We start from the raw sequence: 20,734 nt of genomic DNA on the forward strand, positions 1-20,734 counted from the left end.
TTTCTAAATTGCAACACCGCATGGCTCCCACGCTCTTTCTCACGCTGTGCTCCTGGCAACAGCCTAGCGCGCCCACAGCTCCCGGTCCGGAACCCTTGAGTTCGGCACCCAGCCCACGTGTGCTCAAGTGTTTTAAACAGAGACCGGAGGGGATCGAAGGTACGCCAGGGCGGGAAAGCAGGATTTGCTCAGGCTGAGACAGAGGCGGGAATAAGAGTGGCTAAAACTGGGGCGGGGCCAAGGCTGAGGGCGGGACCAAGCTTGAGGGCGGAGCCGATGGCCCCAGTCGGCTGCTGTGGTCTCCAGATCTCCCGCTGCTGTGATTCGGTCTGAGACCCGGGCCACCCAAGGGGCAGTGGGCGCTCGTTGGCCCTGGGTTCTGTAAAGTCCCGAAGGTAAATCTGCCCAGGAGCCAGGCGGCTTGAGCGAGAGGGGACCAACGACGGGGCTGGGCAGCTGGATGGCGGCGGAGGGAAGCGTCGCGCGGCGAGTTTCCCAAGAAAGCTGAACTCGTAGCAAAGTTTCCTGTGCATCAGCTTGCACCCTGCGTATTGGTGGCGGGCTTTTTCCGTGCGGGTGGTCTTTGGACGCTGGAGAGACGCGGAGGTAATTGGATTATTCCGCCTGGGTACAGCCCAGATTTCTGTTCCGGAACACGCAGCGAGGTGGGCGCAGATTTTGCCCGAGAAAGGGTGGGTAATTAATTGACACGCAGTTGTATCGCGCACAGCAGTCGGGTGACTGCCAGACTCGGAGCGCGCGTGTTTGCAAGGCGTGTCTGGTTGTCCGGAGGCAAAGTTCCATGACTTCTTTCCTCTTTAGGCAAGACTAACTGGGTGCTGTTCCCTTTCGGGCTGACCTCCGAGTCTCCGCTATGGACAGCGAGAGTGATGTGGATTTTTCTAGCAACAGCTTAACCCCTTTATGGCGGAGGCGGTCAACTCCTCAGCCTCAGTTGCTGGGCCGGAGCAAGCCGAGGCCCCAGTCCTACCAGAGCCCCAGCGGATTGCTGATCACGGATTTCCCAGTGGAGGACCGAGGGACGCTCCCCGCGATGCAGACTCCTACCCAGGTACCCACCGCTTCAGAGGGCAGGACCGTCCAGGGGACCCCCCTGCTGCTTTGTACTCATCGTAGGGTGGTGACCAATGGGAGGACAGTCTCCCCGGAATACAGAGCTGTTTCTCCTCGGCTCCGACGTCCCAAGTCTCCCCAGGCTCCCAAAGCGTTTTCAGGGGGCTCCCCGAAATCCCCAGCGAATGGCACAGTGACCTCGCCCATGCCGCACCCGCTGCGCCCCCAGCGGACTCCTAACTCGCCCGCTTGCTGTAGCCGGGAGGGAGACCTGACCGGATTGACCACCAGCCCACTGCTTTTGCCGGCTGCAAATGGGCTAATCCCTAATATCGACTCCCCAGGCTCTGGGTCGCAATCCGGCCAGACGACTAAGGATCCTGAGCCGGGACCCTCGAAACTCTCTCCTGCGCCCCAGAAAAGGTCTTTGGAACAAAAACTCCCCCTCCAAAGGCTGCCCTCACAGGAGAACGAGCTCCCAGAGAATCCTTCAGTGGTTTTGAGCACAAACAGCCCTGCTGCCCTCAAAGTGGGGAAGCAGCAAATCATTCCAAAGAACCTGGCCTCGGAAATTAAAATAAGTAAATCCAACAGTCAGAATGTGGAGCCCCACAGGAGACTCCTCAAGGTGCGTAGCATGGTGGAGGGCCTCGGAGCACCTCTGGGCCCCGCAGACGATGAGGGTGAGGCGGAGAACGACGTGGACAGCCCAGGGTCTCTGCGGAGAGGTTTGCGCTCCACGTCCTATCGTCGGGCGGTGGTCAGTGGCTTTGATTTTGACAGTCCTACCACTTCAAAGAAGAAGAACAGAATGTCCCAGCCTGTTCTGAAAGCAGTGATGGAAGACAAGGAGAAGTTTTCCAGTCTGGGAAGGATAAAGGTAAGGGTGAGCAGGAGTGTCACTCATTAAGCCAGGCATTCACCAAGCCAAAAGCGAAGGTGTTGGGCGTGGGGGGAGGGGCACAGAGGAAACCAGAAGTTATTGTTCTCTTTTAATTCTCTTGTTGATCAGACCTGTGCACATCCATCTCTTGGCCATTCTGTTGCAGGCAGTCACAGCCAGGTTAATGCAGCTTGGTGGGAGGAAGTAAAACTCTTACCACTGTTTTAACTTTCTAAACTCAGGCAGAGTGGCAGAATGTGGGGGACAAATGTGAAAAAGAAATACAGCAAATTAGGTACTGGCTGAGTGAGTCCTGAACACTTTTAATACAGGTAGCTGAACAGGAGGTGGAGAGCAGGTGTGGTACTCTTGACTGAATGGTCAAAATGTCTGGGGCTTGTTTAGAGGTGTCAGGGGTTGCTGATTCATCACAGCTGAGACAGGAAACTACCCATTTCTTTTGAGCATATTGATTATTTTAATTATTGAAAGTAATTCATGCTAATTACTTACTGAATTTTTTTTGGAGAAGTGATAACATAGTAAATGCCATCCAGGTAAAATGTGAGTTTTAAAATTAATTGCCAGAATCATAAAAGTTACAAATGTTTGTCATCTTTGTTGTTGCTTGTCTCTGTCGCCACTGTCAGTGGTTGTATTTTATTCCCATGTTGTGTCCATTTATTCTTGAGAGCATTTAACAAGTTGGTAGCTCAGAACTTCAGATTCAAGTGAACTCTGCTCCCTGATCGAGGCCTAGAAATTTCATAGGTTAAAATACTGCCAAATATGACATAAAGAGACAGGGAAAACTAAAGAAGGACATTTTGGAGTGTGTATGTGCTGCTTTGTCCAGAAACAAGACAGATCTCAGCAGAAATTCATTTTGGCAGCCTCAACTTTCCTTGGTTAATCAGAGAAGTGGAACCAGTTTGTACAAATGTCAATATGTCATAGACAAGTAAGGCTATTTTATTTTCGACCTCATGGCCTTAGAGAAATTACATAACATTTTAGGTGGTTTTTATCCCCCACCCCCCAACTCTGCAAGTATAGCACAGCTCAGTTTAACAGTGATGGTGAATCACCAGTAGTGAAATGAGCTGCTTGCTGGTCTTTTGAGGATTCTCAAGCTGTTTTGCTGGGGTCTGTGGGATGTTGTACATTTTATTTTACCAGTTTAGTGAATTGTAGTAGTCAGATGAGTGAACTACTCAAGGGATCGTCTGCTGTATGCTTTTGGAAATCTAATGAATGTAACAACAAAAGAAGTAATTTTCTTAAAATAGCTGTATTTTCTGTTTGGCTCATTCATACATAGTTTGCTTTGCTTTTTCCTTTTTTGCTTTTCTTGTTTCTTAGAAAAAAATGCTGAAAGGACAAGGAACATTTGATGGGGAAGGTAAGCATTTGATTTTCCAGACTTTTATTGCTGTTTCAATGTGGAATATCAATTATAAGTTGAAATCCAACCGCAGTAACAAAAACACTTAACATGAGAAAAATGTCCAACTTCTTCCCAAATTATACAGTATGAATCTCTGCACTAAGCTAAATTTTCATCCAGTAATACCAGCAGTAAATGGAATTAACGGCATTCTTTGTAAGCTGATAACTTTGTCAGCCAACATCCTGGATTTTTAATTCTTATCTACCCTGGTTCCATCCCTGCCTCCCTCAAAAAATGGACAAAGAGTAAGAGCCGGCTCTAGATTTTGAGTTAAAAATCCTGAGTTTGGCACTTAAATCTTAAGTCATAGTTCCTTTGACTTAATATTCTTTTCTCCGTATTTCCAAATTTTAGTATCATTACTGACTTCCTATTTGCCTATCAAGTTTCAACTTGGGGGAACTCTAACTGTCCCGGCTGATACAAACCTATTCCTAAGAATTTGTAACCCGTATAGTATTTTTGTGAAGGATCCCAAAAACAAAAGCTGCTCAGCCAGGTGTTCAAACCCTAATCAGATTAGAGGACTTTGTATATACAGACGGGTCAAGTGTCAAGTAACTGGAAGAGCACAAAGCAAACAGCCCCACCTGCAGCCTTCCTGGGGTGGGAGGAACATGCTGGAGGTGAAGGTAGTTGCTTTCTGTCATGCTTTGAAATGTTAAGATTTTCTAATCTTTCAAGAGTAATGAAGAAGGGTATGCCTCTCTATAAGTAAATCTACCGTAAAATCACCCAGAGATATAAAATACGTAATCTTAGGTGATTACAAAATATTTCCCTGTGTAATTCTTATAAAAATCCATTCTCTTGGAGCATTTAAACATGACCAGTTCATAAAAATGTATTCGTCGCACCAATCTGAGGTGCAACGAATATATAAAATATATGATATTTTAGCTGGTTTGGGCAAATTCATCTCTCTGATTTTATAATTGAAGAAACTGGGAGCTTGGAGAGGTTTAGTGTCTTTCCCACCATCACATAGCCAGTATGAGGGCAGATAACTGGTCCTGAGTCCATTTTGCTTACTCTTGAATCACTTTATGACCAGGAAGTAAACAGTATCTACCTAATAGGCATTTAGAGAGATGGTTTGCATCTTCTAGAAGTTGACATTGATTCTGGGACCTTTGTCTCAAAGGGTTAAAAATGTTGAGCTTTTTTTAAGTCCGAGGACAGACTTTTTATTTTTATTTTTACTTTTATTTTTTATATGTAGTTGTATGTTGTTTCCTTTTATAAGGAGCTGTCTGTGTGCACTCTTTGGTCTCTTCTCAATATGATGGCCTGGAAATTTTCACAGATACGTACGTGAGGAATACAGGATTCTTAGAGTTAATGACTAAGAAGAATGTAGCTTAGGATGAGGTGCAGTAGAGTGGTGAGAACCTGCCAGCCAGGGACCTGGGTTGTCATCGTACAGTTTCTGTTCATCAGTTGTGTGACATTGAGCAAGCATCTTAACCTCACTAAGACTCAGTGTCCTCATGGATGAAATGAGGCCAATAATACTATTGCCTTTGTTGTTGTGAGAATGAGTGAGTAATCTTATCAACAATCTACGCATGCTTTGTGCCAACCACTGGTACTTTAGAGAACACTACAGAGGTGTGGTAACGCAGTCTTTACCCTCATAATCTGTTTTATGTATGTAAAACCATCAGAGAACAGTAAAATCTTGAATCCACTCCAGTATTACTTTAGTCATGGTGCATATAGAACATGCTGTAGTTGATGAAGAGGCAGATGTCTGTTTTCTTCGGGAGGTGGGAAAGGCATTTCAAAGTCAGTAGGTCCCAAATCAAATTCGTGATCTTTCCCTCTAAAGCTACATCTCCTCAGGCGTTCCCATCTCCCGCTGTGCAGCTGTTGGGACCTGCAGATGTAGGAAACATCCTAGAAACATCCTTACCACCTCCCTTTCTCTGACCCCCATCTCCAGGCCATCCTCAATAGCCCATCTCCATTCTTGCATAGCATCCTAATTAGTTCTCTACGCAGCTAGTATTTTGCTCCAACAATATAATCAAATCTTTTCCTTTCCATGGATTCCCTTTGTAATCAGGATAAAATACAATCTTCGCAGTGTGGAAGAAATTCAGTTGTTTTGTACTTGGGATAAAATCCAGTTCTTTAACATCGCCTGCAAATCTCTGCTTGATTTAGACTATCTGGCTCACCTCCCTAAACCCACCTTGCACCCTTTGTCCACTAGACACCCATACTCTACACTTTGACTTTTCCTTTGTTCTTCTAAGGTATTACGTTTCTTTTTGCCTCAGGGCTTTTGCATATACTTTTTCCTTTAGCTCTGAAGCTTCTCAGCTTTCAGATCTTAGATTTTTCTCAGTAACACCTGTTTGACCACCGCCCACCCCCACCCCCCACCCCACCCACAAGAGGTCACACCCTGCTGAGAATCTTTTCTTCAAGCACCCATATAGAAATCATTCAGTTTATAGGTACATATATGTGCAAGATTATTTTCTCTTCAACCCTACAGTGACTTGCCTTCTCAGACTGAAAACCAGAGTCCTTTCTATGGCATTGAGGCAAGAGCCTACATGATCTGCCCTCTCTTCATCTCCAGCCCCCATCTCTTAAGCTTCCTCCCTTCCCTCACCCTATTTCACCCATATAGGCTTCCTTGCTGGTCCTCACACATAGAGACATACCAAACAGACTCCTGTCCCAGGACCTTTGTACTTGCTCTTCCCTCTGATGGGATGTTCTTTTGCCAGCTGTAAGATGTCTTGCTTTCTCACCTTTTTTAGATTAAATATCACTTTGGTGAGGCCTTCCTAAACCACCCTATTTAAAATCTACATACCCTCATTGTAACGTTCCCCTCCTTTCCAGGTTTTGCTTTTCTCCATGACACTTATCAGCATCTGACGTACCATAAAAATTACTTGTTTATTTATTATCACTCTTTGCTCACTCCGATGTCCGCTCTATGAAGATTGAGATTTTTATCTTTTTTGTTCATTGTATCCCTAGCAGTTGTTGGCATCCAGGAGGCATTTTATAAATATCAGTTGAATGAATAAATGAGTGAGTGGCTTGGAATATTTTTCTCTTCCAATTTTTAGCTTATGAGGGCACAAGAAGTTTCTTTTATTTCCATTTACTCTCAGCCCTTGGCACATTGTAGATATACAATAAATGTTGGTTAAATAGGTAAATGAATGGTGATGGGCTTTGAAGGAAACGTAGGGTATGAATTCAGTTTAACCTAAAGAAAAACAGTGATTTAATAGGCATGGCTATCCTCTGTGGGTGGTAGACAGAAACATGGAAACTTTGCTTCCATTGGTATTTCATGTATGGATCCCTCCCATTCCCCTATAGGTGAACTGGGGACAGAGCTGTGTGAGTGAGAAAATCACTTTTTGATCACTTTTCTTCAGTGATGAAATCCATTTGTTTCCTTGTTGTTCATTAAAATGGAGTCCAAACCTTGTATAAATATGGATGTTGGTTTAGAAAAACTAGCATAAAGACGGGGGCAATTAGTGACCTGTAGGGTTTGTATTTCTTAACAGAAAATGCTGTCCTGTATCAGAACTACAAAGAAAAGGCTCTTGACATTGACTCTGATGAAGAGTCAGAGCCCAAAGAACAGAAGTCAGATGAAAAAATTGTGATTCACCACAAGCCACTGAGATCCACATGGAGCCAGCTTTCTGCGGTGAGTGTTTACCTTTTTCTTTCCGATCTGTGGGCATGAAAAAACCAAGCTGTGGAAATTAGGTCTGGATGTGGTTTTAACTTTTTCTGCCAATGATCTTGTAACCCAGAAGAGAAAGACTCCTCTTCTTTTTAGATTGTGAAATGGGTCTTGAAAGTCTTCAGGCACTGGTGAGAACATGGACTTTAACACTTCTGATTGGGAAAATCAGGTTTTGATAAAATAAGGTGACTTGACACTAATATACTATGCTCTGGAAGCTTTTCCTGCTCAGTATCTTTTCTTGTTTTTAATTTTTAAAATTTTTATTTATTTTTATTTTTTATGTAGTATATATGTAGAGGTAACTTAATCTATCCTGAACTTTATCGTAATTATGGCTATATATACAGTAACGTGTATGTGTATCTATGCACAATAGGGAGTTTATGACAGTTTTTCCTTGGAAATTTCATTTGATATAGACACAATTATATGTTCTTGCAGTTGATTAATGAATGGCATTCTGTTCCATATCCCTCTGTGCATCTTTTGTGTGAGCCTGTCTGATACTTATTTTGTGTCGATGAGTAATTTCTCCTCTCTGCACCAAACATCTTTTGTTTATAGCCATAATTTCTCTTCCTCCTGGTTTAACAAATGTCACAGTGTGCAGCTTAGTTTACTTGATAGGAGTTTGGGCACAGCATCTGTGGGCATCTGATGCATTACCAAGTAGAAAGGAATTCCCATGGCTGGCTTGGGTGGTGGGAGCATTGCATCAAAAAACAAGCCAGTACACCTCTGTGAGTCCCTTAGGCAATGTGGGAGCAGAAGCGATTCCCTCTTAAGCTGAAATGAACATTGTTCAGCGTCAAGAATATCATATATTTAGGGATTGCACCAGTATAAGAAAAGGAGTTGTCTATGTTGGAGCTCATAAACAGGGATATGGGAATGGATGTATGGTGATGACGAGGATGACTTCTGGTCAGGTTCTTCCTCCTCTCTTCTACTCCCTGTTGGAATTCAGAATTCTAGAAAACTAGCCCTTTCCCCCTGTCTCCCTCCCAGCCCCTAATTCTGTTCTAAGGAGAATTTATTCATTTCCAGTGCCTCCAAGCTGTGGCTCCCTTAGTATTATTCCACAGATTAAAATGTCCTGAATTAAAATTAAATTAAAATTCCCTCAGATTAAAAGGGCAGGTGGTGTTACAACTGATGCTGGTGAGTGTGGAGGATGAGGCCTGGTGGGGACTGTGGTGAACAGGCCTAATGGAACCTGAGCAGTGGCCACTTAGGTCACGCCAGCCCTGTGTTGCCAGATCTTCTGACATTTAGAAAAGAGAAAGCCGAAATCCGGATTTTTTTTTTTTTATGAGTATTATCCTAATTCAATTTTAGAAATTTTAGAAAAATGATGTGTGAGGCCAACAAAGGATTTATGGGCCAGTCTTGTCTCCTGTGCTAACAGCTTTGGAACTTTTGTGATGTTTCTGTGATTTTCGCATGTGGTCAGGTGGTCACACCCATCCACAGAACCAGCATGTTGGCAGCCTTACACCCTAATCTAATGATCTCGTGATAGTAAATCCCTGAGCACATATGTGGAGAAACTGGTGACAGGCCCTTAGAGGCCATGCTAACTCTAAATGGCTGTCATTCCACTGTTGGTGTGGGCCATTTGGTCGAGGATCCTCAAAAAGAAAGCTGTGGATTTTTTGAGTTCTTCCTCTGTGGTGGCGGCAGCTGCATTTGTTAGCACGGGCCTAAATCTTGCTGTTCTTCTCTGCACGCTAAACAGAAATGTGTGTTTCTGTGTCACTCACACTCTGATCCAACCTAGCTTTAGTGCTGAAGAGCAAGCTGCTGTACTTCCGCCCCCTGAAATTTGGCTTTCATCTAGATTAACGAATGCATATTAAAATAATACTGCAGGACCTACTCCGTACAGCTTCAAATATGGGCCTGCATTTCATTTGGCCAAAGATAAATCGATGTGCCTTTTGTTAACAAGGCTGCTGTCAAAAGACTCTCTGGTGATAAAATATAAAGCTATAAAGTGGCTTCTAACTTTGGTGTGTGTTATCTTGGATTTCGGTGTTTCCAGGAGGCTTGTGTATATTTATTGTGTTGCTTGGCAATCACATTTAATCAAAGCAGCATTGGACTTCGCCTCTTCCCATTCTTAGGCACGAGATTGCATTTCCTTTATGCTTTTTGTGTCTCCTTTTCACATTTAAAACATTTTACTTTAGTTTTCTACCATAAAGTACTTGAAACATGCGGAAAAACTTAAAAATAAGTATGTGTAATAGATTTCTGGGTACCTGCCACCCACATTGAACAAATGTTACCATTTTAACATCCAGATCTCTGTTTCTTAAGGCAGATCCAGTTAACCACCCTCATCTCCAGCACTTTGCTCCTTTCTGCCTTCCCAGAATAAGTACTGCCCTGAAGTTCTCTTCTGTCCTTCCCATGTGGGTTTTCTGTCCACTAAAGAGATGCAAGCAAGCAGCTCTGGCTTTTAGGAAAGTAGATATTTCAGCGGCAGAAAGTGTTCATTACTGTTTTAAAAAGCCTAGCAGTTGGTATGTCCAAGTTGCGATTAGGAGCCTAAAGAGAGGAAGCTTTGTGAGTTATGACCAATGTCAGGATGTTTCCATAAGGGATCAGCACCTCCATTTCTCCATTTGACCTCCTGCCCTAATCCTTCCTTGTAGAGGGGCTACAGTGTTTACGGTGGGTTTCAGAAAATATCTGCTCTTTCCATGCTTTCCTTTAATGTGCCAAATTAGTAGGGTAACCTGCATCTAATCTTGCAGGTATCACTTTATTTACAAAAATTTTTTTTTAATATTTATTATTTTTGAGCGAGAGAGAGAGCAAGGGAGGTGTAGAGAGAAAGGAGACACAGAATCCAAAGCAGGCTCCGAGCTCTGAACTGTCAGCACAGAGCCCGATGCAGGGCTCCAACTCATGGACAATGAGATTATGACCTGAGCCAAAGTCAGATGCATAACTGACCGAGCCACCCAGGTGCCCCTTGCATATATCACTTTAACACAAAACTCTTCTTTGGGTAAGGCCTTGATTCTAGAGAGTAGGACAAGGGGTTTTCTGGCAAAAGGTTAAGTCTCAGTTTGGCATCTATTGACTTTCTACTTGGGAGGGGTGTGTGTGAGCACACATGTGCATTGGCTGTTGTTGGTTGTTCTATTTTCTAAAAATCTCTTTGTTGCAAACACCTGCATGCCTCCTGGGATGATGAAACCTTTCTTACCAGTTGGCCGTAAGAAGCATTCAGTATGCAAAAGGCTCTTTAGAAGTGCAGTAGTTTGCAGTAATTTATGGTTGTTACACAGCTCTTTAAGCCTTCAGTCCATAGTGTAGTGTCTTAGTGTGCTTGCTTATGTGTCTCCTTTGGTTCTACTGGACAATCACACAGGTGACAACACGTGTCCCCGTTTACATTGCTGGGGACAGGTTTAACTGTAGGGTTGTGATTATCTAGCAGTGAGGGAGAATTAGAACTGTGTAAGAGACATTTAATTGGGCCTCAGTGGGATAGAGAGTCTAGCTGCCACGGACTTCTCCAGTCGGGTTAAGGTGAATTGATGGTGATGAACTCAGCATTGGTGGCTGTGCCAGCAGGTTCTCCATGTAGAGGTGGCCATTGTCCTGTGGTCAGGAATACAACCTGGGCTCCTTAATTTCATAAGATGGTGACAGGCTTGCTCTTCATTCAATTGTTTGTTAAAGTGGGCAGACCTCTCCAAGTAGGTACAAAGTAGGTAGAGATAGAATGTCTGCATTCCAGGGAATATAACTCTGTGCTGCTCTTCAGGCCTTCGAGAACACTAATACATGAGATATAATTTTCAGTTATTACGGTTCCCAGTTTTGAAGTGCAAAGGGTTTGAGGTTTTGAGCCAGGGAAGCCATTTTTAACCTCTAGGGATCTGTGCCCAGAGACCAGGAACCTGCCCCACACGGGTATGTTGCTTGTGACTCACCTAAAATGGCAGCATGAGGACTAAGCCAACAGTTCTTGGATCCCTAGGAAAAGCTTGAGGTCTGAAGAGAAATATTGATGATATTATTAGTCTGGGATGGAACACTGAGTGCTTGTTACAGTTAGTGCCGGGTGTGTAGCCAGCTGAGTCCTGGACGCAATGCGAGCTTCAGGATTTCCCTAAAGTTCATCCTTTACTGGGATCCTGGAAGCATTTACAATATTACCAAAAGCAAAAGATAGATGTTGACTGGAGCCTTTTCGTTTTTTATCACAACCACCCCTCCCTTCCCTGAGATCACACACTGTGCATGTACTAAAAAATGATGGTTGTGAAACCAGTGTTTGCTTTGTCAAGATCAGCGACAGCACCAAAGCCACCCTCGCCAGCCATGCCCTGACCCCATTTATTTGCCATGGGGTGTGTTTGTGTAATTTCCATCACCTTGACATGCCAGGTACCTTTGAAAAGGGCGTTCAGACTCCGCAGGCAAAAACAAGCACGCAGGCAGACTTTCTGCTGGAATTCAACACCTAATATAGTCATCCTCTTCTGCACTCTTCATTTGCACTTGCTGACATGGGGCTTTATCAGTAATCTTGAATCATTTTGAGTATCTCTTTAGGTTGTTCAGAAATGTTAAATGCTAGCCAGGAACTGATTTTTCTGTTGTCATCAGAGTGTTCAGCTGTGTGTAGTGTGGCCAACGGCATAATGGGAGATCTGATGTCAGGACTTCAGTCTCTGAGCCCTGGCTCTGCTCTTAAGATGCACAGAGTTTGCCGCTGGACGGCTTTTGCGAACTGCCAAACGAGAAAGGACGATTTGAAAAATGGTGACTTTGACATACGTGTAGTTTCATTCAGTTGAATATATAACAGACACTTTGGAGACTTAGCAGTTTTATCTGATGGGACTTATTCTTTTAGAATTTATATTGTGTTCATGGTGAGAGACATACTGTTTTCTACTAAAAACCAGAGCTCCACAGATGTGATAAACCTGAATATCATCCAGTTTGCAGAAATACTTAATGCATGGAGAGGTCATAGAAAATTGCATTCTTTGTCCTTACATTTTCACACGTGTCTGAATTAATTTTCAGTTCAGTGACTTGCATAAAATAATCTTCAGTCATATAATTTTCTATTTACCTTTTGCAACATAGCAGTCTCATAAAATTATTTTTTACCTAAGATGGGGATTTGTGCCTTTTACCATACCTATCTTTTGTTTTTTAAAAAATAGAAAAAAACATGCTCATTTTTCATGTCTGGCTTGCTTTTAGTGCTCATAGTGGAAACAGTCTGGGCTTTAGATATCTACTTGTCCACGCTTTTAAGTTGGCAGTAGGTCTCCTGAAATGTTTGTATCTTTATACAGAAATACAGAATATTTGTATCTTTATACAGAAATAGAGGTCCATGTGCCTGGACCTGAGACCCAAGCAGAGATCCTGTTCTAGCTGAGGAACCTGGAGCTGGGGGCCTGCTTAGCTGAGCCAGGGACTAGGCTCTATATGCTCCTGCCATATTAGTACAGTTAGATTATGGGGTTCTCTTAACATTTTTAAAAATTAATTTTGACTTATGTAAGCAACACATAATACATTCTCCATGTAAAAAAAGAATTCAAAGAATTCTTTAGTCTTCAGGTAAGACTAAAATCTCTTTTGTCATATCTGCAATCCCAATCTCTTTTCCCTTCTCTATTGGTAGTGCTATTCTTTAAAAAAAATTTTTTTTAAATGTTTATTTATTTTTGAGAGAGAGAAAGAGCGCAAGCTGGGGAGGGACAGAGAGGGAGACCCAGAATCTGAAGCAGGCTCCAGGCGTTGAGCTGGCAGCACAGAGCCTGATGCGGGGCCGGAACCCACGAGCTGTAGATCATGACTTGAGCTGAGGTCTGATGCTTAAATGACAGCCACCGAGGCATCCCTAGGCAGTTTTGTTCTTAATTTGGTAACATTCTTCTCAAAATCCACACATACACATTTAAGGGAAATATAAAGATCACATGTGTTTACTTAAATATATACTGTGTGGTGTTCACAATTTTGCTTTTTTTCTGAGTGATGTATCATATCAATCATTTCATGTCTATACATGATGATCTTCACTGTTCTTTCTAGCTGCTGTGTTATTGTATAGGATGGATATCTGTTTTGCCGTCTTTCCTTTTGGGTAGTTATACGTGCATTGAGAATGTAATAAAAACTTCGAGGCATGGGTCTTTAAAAATGCACACACAAATTTACATGTAAATATTTTTTAAAATTTATTTTATTTTATTTTTGAGAGACAGAGTGCGAGCTGGGGAGTGGCAGAGAGAGGGAGACAGAATCTGAAGTAGGCTCCAGACTCTGAGCTGTCAGTTCAGAGCCTGACGCAGGTCTTGAACTCACAGACTGTGAGATCATGACCTGAGCTGAAGTCGGACGCCCAACCGACTGAGCCACCCAGGCGCCCCTGTAAATATTTGTTTATAATTTTGTTTCTTTTCTTTTTTTTAAATTTCAGTTTGAGGATTTTTTTTTCTTGTTTAATCTCTAAATACTGGAAACACCTTACTTGAGCTCTCTATATATCGAGTAGCTTCCATGTTGTTCATATCACCTTTAGAAGTTTTCCTTTTTCTGAATTATAGCAGAGTTGGAACTTGAGCTGTATAACTCTTTCTGAAGAATATATATAGATATATAACCTGTTCCAGCTGAAGCTGATTAATGAAAGGGCAATTGAGTAGTAGATATGCCAGTGTTTATGTTCTTGATTCTCCTGAGAGAACAATGGGATGTGAATTGTGGGCGTGTATGCACCATGCCCCTAGGGAGGCAGAACACAAGAGACAGGTGCTCCAAGAAAGTGGGAATTGATGAGCACAGGGATATTAAATTTTGGTCAGCATAACTACAAAAAGGCATTTCAAGCAGAAACCTAGACTTGGGACCCAGTACAAAGAAGGTCTTATTATTTCATTGAGCAGAAAACCAATGAGAGAGATTGATGAATGATTCCTTCATTCATCTGGTCTTTATGGAGAGCCTGCTGTAATCTAGGCCCCGTGCTAGACCTCGGAGATAGAGCAAAACAGATTCCGCCTTGCTTTCATGTCCTTGCAGACACTTTTCATGGTGAGACAAATATCAAATAATCCCACAAATAAATGACAGAATTACAACTGTATTAATGCCATGAAGGACGGGTTTGTGGTGCTCTGAGATCCTATGGGGGAGGGCACTTGTCTGGGCAAGGTGCTGTCAACCGATAGGTGGTGGGAGAGGAAGGGACAGGAGCCTGCCATCAATGGTGTGTCCACATAGGTGTCTGGGTGAAGTTGGTGGTGGGGGACAGGCACAGGATTGAGGAATCTCAGGCAGAGAAATCCTGTACGTGGACCCTCTGGGGTGATAGTGGGTCAGAGGAGTTAAAACTGGTGCAACTGGAGCTTCTTGCTCTGCTTCGTGGGCTCTTCCTCACTCTTCCCATCTCTAAATGTTGGAGGCTCCTGAGGCTCCATCTTTGGGCCTCTTATGTGCACTCATTTGGTGATCTCATCTGATCTTGTGGATTTAAATACATCACATGCTCTGATGACTTCTAGTGTCTATTTCTAGACTGGACCTTTTGCTGAATTTTCAGAGAAGGATATCCAGCTTCATTTCTGGCATCTAATTGGCTTCTCAAAGTTAACCTGTCCAAAAGTTCACTTCTGATTACTCTCTTTTATTTTTATTTTCTCAGCAAATAGCAATTCCATCTTTCTACTTGCCAACATCCAAAGCCTTGGTGTCATTCCTCAGTCTTCTGTTTCTCCCATAACCTTCTTCAAATTTGTTGCAAAGCCTGTTGCCTTTACCTTCAGAATAGAGCTACTCTGCTGTTCTGCCCTGTCTGGCATAGAAGTGGATTATCCCCACTGCTTTTCAGCTCAACTCCTGCTCTACTGGGGCCTCTTTTCATCTGTCCTCCATGTAGGAGCATATAATTATATTGTTTGTTTGTGATCCTGTTAAAATATGCCAAGATGCTTTTTGTTCTGAACCCTAAAGTGTTCTCACCTCCACTTAGAGTAAAGGCCAAGTCTTACAGTAGCCATTGAAGCTGTATAATCTGTCCTGGTTACCTTTCTGGACTTATCTCCGCCATCTTGCTCATTGCTCAGTCTCACTGATGGTCCTTGAATACAAGGTGTACTCTGCGCCAGGGCCTTTGCATTTGTGGTCTGCCCAGCTGCTAGTAACTCTTCTTTTTTTAAAAAAAAAAAATTTTTTTTTTTTAACGTTTATTTACTTTTGAGACAGAGACAGAGCATGAACAGGGGAGGGGCAGAGAGAGAGGGAGACACAGAATCCAAAGTGGGCTCCAGGCTCTGAGCTGTCAGCACAGAGCCCGACGTGGGGCTTGAACTCACGGACCATGAGATCATGACCTGAGCCGAAGTCGGACGGTTAACCGACTGAGCCACCCAGGCGCCCCTAGTAACTCTTCTTCCAGAGAGCCACATGGCTTTCTCCCTTACCTTCTCCTTTACACTTTCTTAACATTTCTTATCCTCTCTATGACACTTACCTCTCTAACATACTGTGTCATTTACTTTTTTGGTTAATTGCCCATCTACTGTGCTGGAATAAAAGGTACATGAAGGCAGAGGCTTTTGTCCATTTTGTTTCTTGGTCTATTCCTAGCACATGAAATGGTGCCTGACTTACAGAAGACTTGCAGTAACTACTGAATGAATTTATGAATGAATGTATAAATGAATGAATAAATTCAGAAAAATAATCCTAGAAGTGAAAATAGTAGAAAGTTATGCATCAGTGAAAACAACAAGGAAGTTTCCTATTTAGGGACCACTTGGAGGCTATATTTAATTTTTATTAAAAAAAATTAGTGATGGTTGTTTGGCTGCATCCTGGATCTAATACATGTCTTTGATACATTGGGGAAAATTGACATCTTCACAGTTTAGAACTGTGTTAGCCCGTGGTAGGTGTTTGCATGCTATGAAATCAAATTCAGTTGCAACCTAATTTTTCACTTGGTATTTCTTTTGCACATAGGGTGCATGCAAGAACAATAGCATTCTGTAGAAACATAGTACAATTAGGTAAAAGGAGGGAAGCCTCAGGTACTTTGAGGAGTTCTGAATACTGAGCCTTGGATTGTGGAAATCATCTGTCAGATTCTTGCATTTACTGTCTCGATTTTAAGATGTGCCCTCTGGTGTCTCCTCCTTTAGTCTGATGATGGGACTGTTGCCTCAAGGCCACATCCACAGAATGATTTTTCTTCATGATGATGGAAGAAGTCATCACTATAAAAATTACTATTGAATCTTTAGATATGGAACTTGTGCTTAAAAATGTGTTTTTTCAAAATTTGATTTATCCAGAGTACTGGTAGTCTGGATTTTCTACTTTAATCTGTACTCTTATTAGGTCTTAGCATTATTATGGCACTCTATCTGAATATCTTCAATTGAAGCTATAAAAGATTATAAAGCCAATGGACAGCTTCTACAGAAGTAGTGTTGTCAGTGAAAGGTAATTGAAGATTATTTTCCCTTTTGGCGTGGGAGAGAAACACTGCCACCCATCCAACTGCAATAACACAAAAATGGAGTGGTTCCCATTTTGAAGTGGCAGGAAACTCTGTTTCTGGTAGTGATAGGCTGAGGAGTGTGATTGTTGTTTGTTCAACTGAGCAACAGGGAGCCCTTCTAGCCACATGGGTTCAAGGTCTCAGTGTGAGCAGGCAGTGCAGTGACTGACCTGCAGGAGAGCTGTAGCTCTGGGACCTGCCATTGGACAATTAGGATATTAATTTGTTTACATGCAGTTAAATTATTGACCAAATATTTGCAGAGGACTTACTGTGCACTGAGGATTGTCCTAGGTCATTTCATTACAGTTTATATAGTCCTTAGGACAATACCATGAGGGCAGTGCTGTTTCTCTACTTTGTTTCAAGGTGACTGAGACTGTGAGATGTTAAATATGGTTAGTCTCTTACTGTTTTTGTTAGGGTCTTGTTATTACCTAGAACAGAGCCTCTCAGGTGCCCCGTTATCATGGATACAGGTATGTAGGGCTCTGGAAGAGCAGGAACTATATTTACTTACCTCTGGTATTTGGCCGATCATGTGACTCAGCAACTATCTGCCTGTTGGCTCACTTCTTGTCATGAACTTATTGTCCCATTTTACTGTGTCTGTGTTTTCTCCCAAGAGTTCCTGCATACTCAGTGTCAGAGTTCTGGTAACTTAGACTTGAGGTCACCTGGGATGGGCCTCCCCCACCTCATGTTATCCTTTCAGCTTCCATATATAACTACCCAGTTCAGTTTCTTGAGAGGATCATATCGGATCATATTAGCTCAGCACTTCCCCCCACTTAAGAGGCCACCTAAACATTTATTGTTGTTTGGCTCAAGGTGCCTAATTAGGTATTTTCCAGTCAGCTTTGGCCTCCATGATGCATTATGGTGGTCAATGTGGCCACCTTGGGTCATTTATTTTGTGGAGGTTGTGAGTAGAACAGCTTTTCTGTAGGGGTCTGTGAGACCGACATGTTGTTGAGCGACATGACTCACGTATCTAGCGTAAATTTACACATGGTGGAATTGATGCTGCAAACATGCTGCCTATCAGAGGTGGAGCATAACGAGAAATACATTTTACCTTATAATCGTGTGTGTGTGTATGTGTGTGTTTGTGTGTACATGTCAAAAGTTAGAAGTTACCCTCAGTACTTGTGTTACACAATGGTGTTTTCTGTCCTTTCTGTTTTATTACATTTAAATAGATGTTGACCAGAAATCCATGAACTTGATTGTGTCAATCACTTGTAGTTTGGAAAGCACTGGTGTCTGATTCCAAAATCCATTGATATTAACACTGCATTGTAGTGAATGGAACAAACAAAGCAAGCCTAGATCCCAGTACCTGCACTGTAGGAACTTAGAAGCTGGTTCAGAAGACAATAGAAATGAAATATCTAAATGATGTTTCTGAAAGAATGTAGGACATGATGCCAAAATGAATGACCCAGATAGATACTATAGAGAGCCATAAAGGTCAGGGAAGTTTTCTCTAGAGAATATGACTACAACTAGGTGGACAGAAGAGTAGGAAATAAAAGCAGTAGAAGTATGAAATATGGCTTGAACGGCGTTTGACATATAGGTAAAGGAAGAACAACAGTGGTAGTTCTGTGCCTGTGTTGCAGATCTCCTCCATACCATGAGACAATCCCTGTCTGATGAAAACATTGCATGCTTTTTGTACACCTAAGGTAAAATGTCAGTTAGTTCACTTTCTTACCCAATATTCCAGAACAGGTTTTGCTCAAGTTAGATTTTTATTGCAAGTCTGGGAAATTAACTTTATCGTCAGTGTTGTTTTAAGTAACTTACTGTTTTGGAGTTGATCGTTCCGCTCCATCTGCCACTTGACAAAAACAACAGACAAAAGTGAAAGAGCCACTGAAATGTTCGCACCACCTTCACAAATGGGAGTTTTCCTGCCCTGCAAGAGGAGCGCACCTCAGCCCTGTTCTGCCTTCGTCAGCCCGTGTTGACTCGCGCCTTCACTATGAGTCAGAGGTGCTCATGCTCAGTTACCTACTTCGAGTCCAATCACCACTGTCACACCTGCACCCCTGCCTGTCCTCACTCACTTTCATCACTGCCTCAGAAGCCACTTCGTGGTTTGGGCTTGATTGAAATCTTGCTTTCTTGTTGCCTCCCTTTCCCTTAGCTATTTCGCTTCTTTTATCTGCTAGTGGTCACCTGCCACACCTCTAGCTTTCCTTGTGGGTGACAACAAAGGAACGCAGGTAATATTGACACCCTGGAACCATTCCATTTGCCTGCTGTGCTTGCTTTCCTCCTTTCGAGAGAGGACTTTGAAACATATTTTAGCTTTTATTAAAAATGAGGCTGTAATTACAAAGTACCAGTAGACAAAAGGAAGAAAATAAAAATTAGTTGAAATCTCTCCCCTCCCCATCATTATTGATGTTTTGATATAGAACTTCGCAGACTTTAAAAAAAAAATGTATATATGTATAGAGTTTTTTCTTTTGAGCAAAAGCTCAATAATTTAATATTGCCTTGTTACCCATATTTCCCCCTACCAATATAAATACCGCTTCATGTCTTTAAATCTGCTGTTTTGTAACTTATTTTTTTTCTCTTAACCATGTTGTGAATGACTTTTCATGTCATTATACTTTCTTCTACAAGAACTTTTTTTCAAGCCCATAGCCTGTTTCATCAAATAAGTGGATATTTGGTTCTTTTACCCAACTCCCTGTTGTCAGTTGTTAGTTTGTTCTGTGGTCTTCACTATAAAACTCAAAATCTAAAGCTGATTAAGTTCTTTCAAACAATGTTTTTGAATCACAGAAGTAATACAGGTAGATTCTCCATATTACAACATTCAACATGCCAGTTAAGGCTAAATCTGTTTTGACTTTACCACCAATTCCAGGCCTTTGCCGGTTAACTACTGTGAGCACTGCTTCTGGGGATTGTGTTAAACGTTTTACTTTTTAAACATCTTGCCTTTTATTAAATGCTTTTAGAGAATTGCCCTTCTCTTCTAAAGTCAGCTTCCTTTCCATCCTTTCTATTTCATGTCATTAGCTTTTCATGCCTTTCCTAACTTCACTTTTTCTCTTAATTGTTGATCAATACGGGAGAGCTGCTTCTCATCTGGGGGCTAGGGGTTGACTACGCTGGAGTCTGGGCTCAGCAGCCCATAGGGGAATGAGGCTAGTGAGAGCTGCAAGTGAAAGAGAGGAATGTTTTTAGCAGGAGTCATGTCAAGACTAATGAAAGAGTTAAGTTGCAGGGTCCCCCGCTGACAGGGTAGCTTTCAAGAGCAGCAGAAGCTGGGAACCCAGTGGGAGGTGAGGTGTCTGGGGCATTCAGGAGGAGGACTGTTTTAGGGGATGAACAGCTGCAGATCACAACCGCCAGGAATTCAGAAGTGTTAGAAGGCAGGGTGCTGTGATGGTTAAGAGCTCACAGCCTTGGGGGTGGGGGGGCGAGCAGGCAGGACTGGGTTTGCATCCCGGTTTTACTGCACTAATATTAGGGCTAATGATTTAACTTTTCCGTGATTCTGCGTTTCATTTGTAAAATAGGGTTAGAGCCAGCTTCCTTGCATGGTTGTGATAAGGTTTAGGTGTTACAAGTTCTGGTGCATGGTGAGCATTTGATGCAGCAGTCGTTTGAGAAGTAAATTGAGGGCCAACAAGAATTGCATCAGGAGTTGGCCGGATACAGGTAGCTAGCTAGTGAGGGCTGGCTGGCTACGATGAAGTAATGTGTGCTTATCTCCTAAATTGTACAAAGGACAACAGTTCATTCTTGTACTTTTAACTACCTATCTGCTTGTGGTTTGTACTCTCTGCCTCCTATCTGTATTGAAATAATTCGGGTTCATTTGGGAATCCTGGCTCTGTCTGTAGAAGGTGACACGGGCTATAGAGGAGAGAAAACCTTGAGCCCTGGCCTGCCTTATCTGAGTTTGCCATTGATTTAGCAGGCCTGAGGTTACCTCCAGGAGGCTGCTTGCTGCTTCTTAAGATCCAAGAACTTTGGTGAGGATTACAGGATTATTACTAC

The 20,734-nt window shown here is 42.6% G+C and overlaps 1 protein-coding gene across 3 annotated transcripts in view; it reads left to right on the top strand.

Moving 5' to 3' along the window:
- The first annotated feature begins 278 nt into the window (after positions 1-278).
- The window catches only part of ARHGEF26 (Rho guanine nucleotide exchange factor 26), a 129,537-nt gene continuing 109,081 nt past the window's right edge, over positions 279-20,734 (top strand). Inside the window, exons 1-4 of one of the 3 annotated variants that reach the window (XM_058730274.1) lie at positions 279-395; positions 823-1,954; positions 3,320-3,359; positions 6,956-7,101. In XM_058730274.1, coding sequence (XP_058586257.1) covers positions 875-1,954; positions 3,320-3,359; positions 6,956-7,101 — 1,266 coding nt within the window. In that variant the 5' untranslated portion in view covers positions 279-395; positions 823-874. Of the gene's footprint in view, positions 1,955-3,319; positions 3,360-6,955; positions 7,102-20,734 lie in introns of all 3 variants that reach the window. The other 2 variants (XM_058730276.1, XM_058730275.1) reach the window with 2 other exon arrangements.

Source organism: Neofelis nebulosa, chromosome 5 (genome assembly GCF_028018385.1).
Source record: "Neofelis nebulosa isolate mNeoNeb1 chromosome 5, mNeoNeb1.pri, whole genome shotgun sequence".
NCBI lineage: Eukaryota > Metazoa > Chordata > Mammalia > Carnivora > Felidae > Neofelis > Neofelis nebulosa.